We start from the raw sequence: 5,475 nt of genomic DNA on the forward strand, positions 1-5,475 counted from the left end.
GTTGAACGTGGACACAAGCCATTGGATTCTTATAATCCTTTCACCCTCTCCAATTTCTCCCTCTAACCAACTGTACAACGTCCGATTAAGACGTTTAAACGTATTTGTGTTCCAAAGCCGAATCTATACCGGAGCCGCAACGACGAAAATATTACATCAGCATTTTGTTTCTGAATGTATGCAGACATTGTTAAAACAGAGAAACTTGAAGGTGAGTGGGGTTGAACTAGAGAAAATATGGTATTAGGAGATGATTTTGTGTGAAAAATATTGTATCCAAGGCGTGACATTTATACAGAGTGGACATAAAATGTATGCGCCAAGAGTGTTGGCGCCCACATGACATGACATGCAGGTGCCAGAGACATTGACGCCCACACCACAAATAACACTAAGGTGTCAGGGGCATTGGCGCCTCCTCATGAGGATCAATGCATGCGCCAATAGCATTGGCTCCTCCTCATGAGGAGCCCAATGCATGCGTCAATGTTATTGGCGTCTCCTCTTCATGCTTAGGGGATGCACTAGTTCATCTGACGCATCCTCTTCTAAAAGTGATTATTTTATTTTATTTTTAAATTATTTAATTTTTTTTTTTTAAAACTGATTATTTAAAAAGAATCACAAAAACACAACAAACATTTATTTTCTCTATCTTTTTACCAAATTTGTATTATATAAATGATATGAATGTTAATTTTCATTATATAATAGAAGAACTCAAAATGAGGTTTCACTCTATGAAATCCATTATTCCACACCTACTTTCTTATTTATAATTTTCCATTTAACTGTGCTTTCTTCATGCTCCAAGCACTCAGACTTGTGATCTTGATATCAGTAGTTCCATTATTAAAAGCATAAATGAATGCTTTATCATTGATAGCCAATGTGGGATAAACTCTAGCTGTAATGCATGCCTTTCCTTCTCCACCAAAACTCTCTACCACAGAGTGATCAATCTGTAAGAAAAAAGGTAGAAACACATTTATTAGAAGTTGAATTTTATGCTTCATTCATGATATTTTTCTAATAATATTAATAGAAGTAAAATATTATAATATCATGACTTTTCGTATGCAAGTTTCATATTGATGGAACTTTTGTGGACCACTCTACAATTATAAGAAAATGACATTTATGTTTGAAAAAGTATGTACATAATCTATAGAGTGAAAATTGTCAAATGCCTTAAAACCTTAATCAATTGTAACTTACCAAAGTTCTCAATGACAGCTTCTCATGAAGAACATCCACGTCTAGAAAAGTCCCATAACTAGTCAAATCATTATGTTTATTCAAAGAAGACCTGTTAAATAAAAAATGCATTTTTCTAAGATAGAGTTGGAACTTGAAGCTCAATTTGAATATATAACATAACTCTTAATATGAAAATAATTAGAGGGTAATGGAAAAACCTGCTTTGGTCACTACAAAAGAGGACCAAGTTTTTGTTTTGGAATTTGAATATTCTAAAGAACACTGATGTGAACTCTTGTAACCCCTTTGAAGCAAAAGCTAACAAACCAAAAGGTCCTAAACCACTTTTTACTGATGTACCCTTTTGGCTACACAGAATTTGAGGATCTGTCCATTTCTCCAAAACTTCAGCTTCTCCAATGTCATTCTCATTCACTTCAAATGAAATTTCAACATCAGCCTACATAAGATAAATAACTGATTAATTAATCTAATGTCTAAATAATCATAATCATCAATATCTATGAAACACGAATACATATATCTAACATGACACTGACACTGACACATTGACATCCATAATAATTTTTAAAAATAAGTAAATTGAACGTAATCACAGACATATTTTTTTCCAGAAATCTCGGTGCAATATTTTTATAGTAATTAAGAAAGCATGTCTTACCTGTGATGCTGTGACACCATTAATTTGCAGAAGTTCATCTCCCCTGAGAAGTTTGGTGGGCCAGTTGACATGATTTACTCGCAGCTTCTCAATTTCTACAACTGGCCACTGTACCAACTGTTTTCCTGACTTATGTAACCAAATGGCCCTTGGAATTGCCTGCAATGATAATTATTGATTATTGAATTATTCAAACTTGATATATAGATTAACTATGCTAAACACATGATCATTAAAATAGTCTGTATATATTAAACTAAACTGTTCTAGTCAACTTTATTTTTTTAAACAAAAAATACATGGAGCATATTTTCATGCCATAATCTTAGCTGGTACATGATAAATATTAAACCATACTGTATATAATATAAATTATTAAGTCAATAGTCAAGACTATATATTATAAACTAAATAAATAAAGAAAATTATCACAACAAACTCACATGGATTCCAGACCATCCTTTCTTGATATCATCATCAACACTTGAAGATTCATTAGCCCAACCAAGCAAAACCCTTCTATTCTTCTCATAATCAAAGAAAGTTTTTGAAGCATAATATTTCCCATAATCATATCTAAAAACATATTCAATTTCAACTTCTTCAAAACCTTTATCAGGGACAAATCTGTCTTTTTCTTCCTCATAACTCCCAATAAGATAATAATCATGTTTATGATCATCTAAACTAACCTTAAGAACATGTCTAACAGAATTATCATTTAATGATGTATCAACACCATTAATCCCATTTTTCAACACAGGAAAAAAATCAGGACACTCCCACATTCCAGTTCCCTTAGCTGAATGCAAAGGGTGCTTAGATTTATCCCAATTAACAAAATCTTTACTCTTATACAAAATTGCAATCCCTGTGGTTCTTCTTTTGCTCCCAATAAGAACCCTCCATTTTCCATCTTTTCCTAACCAACCAGTGGTTGGATCTCTGAATGAACTTGAGTTAATTTTATTTTCAGTAGTTGGTTCCATTACTGGATTTTCTGGTGACTTGATCCATTCCCTTAGAAAAGGGTCAGATACATTTTTAGGGTATGCTAAATTTTGAACTTGGTGGTTGAGTTTGTTGATTCCTGTGTATAGAATTGCTGGTTTGTTACCATGAAGTATTGTGGTTGATCCTGACCAACAACCATTTATATCGGACGGTTGAGATGGAAAGATGGCTGGGTCTAGTGGGGTCCAGTTAACAAGATCAGTTGAAATTGAATGGGCCCATACTATATTTCCCCATTGTGCACCTTTAGGGTTGTATTGATAGAATAAATGATAAACTCCTTTGTAAATCAATGGACCTAAAAAAAAAATCACACACAAAAAAAAAAATTAAATATGATGACACGTGTCAGTATCGTATCGGCTTAAAAGATTGATAACAATAATTTATATTGGACATTTGGCCTATCTTATTTCGATTTGTATATTTTTCTAAATCAGTAAAAATATAATAATTTTCTTTGAATGGCAACATTTCTTTGGCTTGATTGTTGACATTTTTTTATGGTTGAAATGTCATTTTCCTATTGATTTGGTAATGTGATTTATTTATAGATGATGCATGTTATATATTGCTGTATATGTGATGATATTTCTTTTAAGCTTTGGAACTGCCGTTTGTATTATTATTTTGAACATTTCAACATTTTGAGTTTTGACTAAATTTTATGAAAATTATTTATATTTTTGATTAATTTCACAAATAGTTAGAGATGATCTTTAAAGCATTGAAAGACACATACATTAGATTACATAATGAATGATGATAATATGATGGAAATTAATATTGAAAGAAACTATATGCATAAAAATTGTAATATATTAGAGGGATCCATAAAAGAATTGAACTAACCATTAGGATCTGCAAATCCAGACATCCATTTAAGCATAACATGTCAAAGAACAAGAACAAAAACCAAGAGAAGAATCTGTGAGAGATGTAAAATATTTAACCCAAAAAATACACAATATTAATTAAGAGCATATTAATTACCATTTATCCAATTCTTTGGAGGTTGGAAATGATAACCAGTTCTATAAGGTTGATTTGTGGAATATTCATCAGAAGATAAACTCTCAAGGTTTCTGTAAACATGGTGAGTAGCTTCAATGGGAAGAACACCATGAAGATAAATGAATGTAAAGAGAGGTAATAGCCAAATTGTAGAGAGTAGAGTCATGGTGGCAATGAATAGTTATGTTGAAATGTGGAGAAAATTACAAGGCCATGGTATCTATTTATATCTAAATAATAGAAAATTGTTGTGGGGATATGGTTGAATCTTGTGACCAATGGAAAACAATATTTATTACTCAATGTAGATTATTATAATAATATAATAAGTGATTTTTTTAATACATAGGTAAGTATTGATCATGTGAGAGAAGCAACCAAGAAAGTGTGTAGTCTTAATTGTCAAAGGTATTTAAGCAGTATTTAATTATTTTTGGGGGTTTCATAAGCAATATTTAAATCCATGTTGAAAGATATGCCTATAATTATTATTTGAAGGTTGTTTAATATACAAAATTACTCTTAACCAAGAAAAAACAAATTACTCTAAACCAAAAAATATAAAAAATTATTCTATAAAAAAATAATAGTGTAGATAAATCATTGAAAAAATATTTTATCTACCGATTTTTTTAACTATTTATTATCTGAACTCACATTTTTATCTCTTTGCAGTAAATAGTTAAGAATAATAATAACAAAACTATAATTAATAAATTATTTTAATTTAAATTTTAAAATGACATATTAATATTTTTTCTTCGTAAAAAAAGCTTTAAACATTAATGAATGAGTATCATTTTCATTATGGTGCTGGGACTTAAAAATGAATTTTCATCATTTTTACAATTGGTACAATTATTTAAGGGTCAGTTTCATAGTTGATTTTTGGAGTGCTTTAAAGAATGGAGTTTTGGAGGATTATGTTAATATTTTGATATATATTTAAAACTTTAATTTTCTTATATATATATATATATATATATATATATATTATATATATATATATATATATATATATATATATTAATATATATATATATATATATATATAATATTATATATATATATATTATATATATATATATATATATATATATATATATATGTTTTTGTTTTTAAATTTACAATATCAAATAGATATCAAAATATAAATATAATCCTAACATTGAGAAACATCAACTCCAAACTTCAATCCACCATAAAAACTACTTTTGAAATTGCAATTAGAGCATGAATGCATGGCCCCATTAATTCCCAAAGCATATATATAATATATATAATATATATATATAATATATATATATATTATATATATATATATATATATATATATATTAATAATTTTAGTTCGCATTCTCTAATATTTTTTTTCTATTTTATTTTTATTTTTGTAGACATGAATATTAACATTTTTTTCTAATTGTATATGTTTTTCAACCATGATCCTTTTTGTGCGAGACGAATCAAAATTTTAAACATGAGGTCTCAATTATGTCCATCCACTCTGTCTCAGTTTTAACAGATTTTTGATTTTTGCGGAGCACATCTAAACTAACCAAAAA

The 5,475-nt window shown here is 28.9% G+C and overlaps 1 protein-coding gene across 1 annotated transcript; it reads right to left on the bottom strand.

Annotated features, from left to right (window-relative positions):
• Positions 1-682: 682 nt before the first annotated feature.
• LOC127076369 (beta-fructofuranosidase, cell wall isozyme-like) lies at positions 683-4,169 on the bottom strand. The gene is made up of 6 exons (XM_051017994.1): positions 3,749-4,169; positions 2,326-3,194; positions 1,883-2,041; positions 1,419-1,660; positions 1,219-1,309; positions 683-962 (listed from the first exon to the last, which is right to left on the bottom strand). The coding sequence occupies exons 1-6, from the start codon at positions 3,783-3,785 to the stop codon at positions 774-776; spliced, it is 1,587 nt and encodes a 528-aa protein (XP_050873951.1). The 5' UTR covers positions 3,786-4,169; the 3' UTR covers positions 683-773.
• Positions 4,170-5,475: the final 1,306 nt, after the last annotated feature.

The sequence above is a fragment of the Lathyrus oleraceus genome, chromosome 4, assembly GCF_024323335.1.
Source record: "Lathyrus oleraceus cultivar Zhongwan6 chromosome 4, CAAS_Psat_ZW6_1.0, whole genome shotgun sequence".
In the NCBI taxonomy this organism is placed as follows: Eukaryota; Viridiplantae; Streptophyta; class Magnoliopsida; order Fabales; family Fabaceae; genus Lathyrus; species Lathyrus oleraceus.

Excerpts from the sequence above, each read along its gene's own strand:
- LOC127076369 (XM_051017994.1), bottom strand. The coding sequence starts at position 3,785 with ATGCTTAAATGGATGTCTGGATTTGCAGATCCTAATG. Across the intron at positions 2,042-2,325 it reads AAGGATGGTCTGGAATCCAT|GCAATTCCAAGGGCCATTTG; the intron begins GTGAGTTTGTTG and ends TTATCATTGCAG. Across the intron at positions 963-1,218 it reads AGCTGTCATTGAGAACTTTG|ATTGATCACTCTGTGGTAGA; the intron begins GTAAGTTACAAT and ends TTTTTCTTACAG.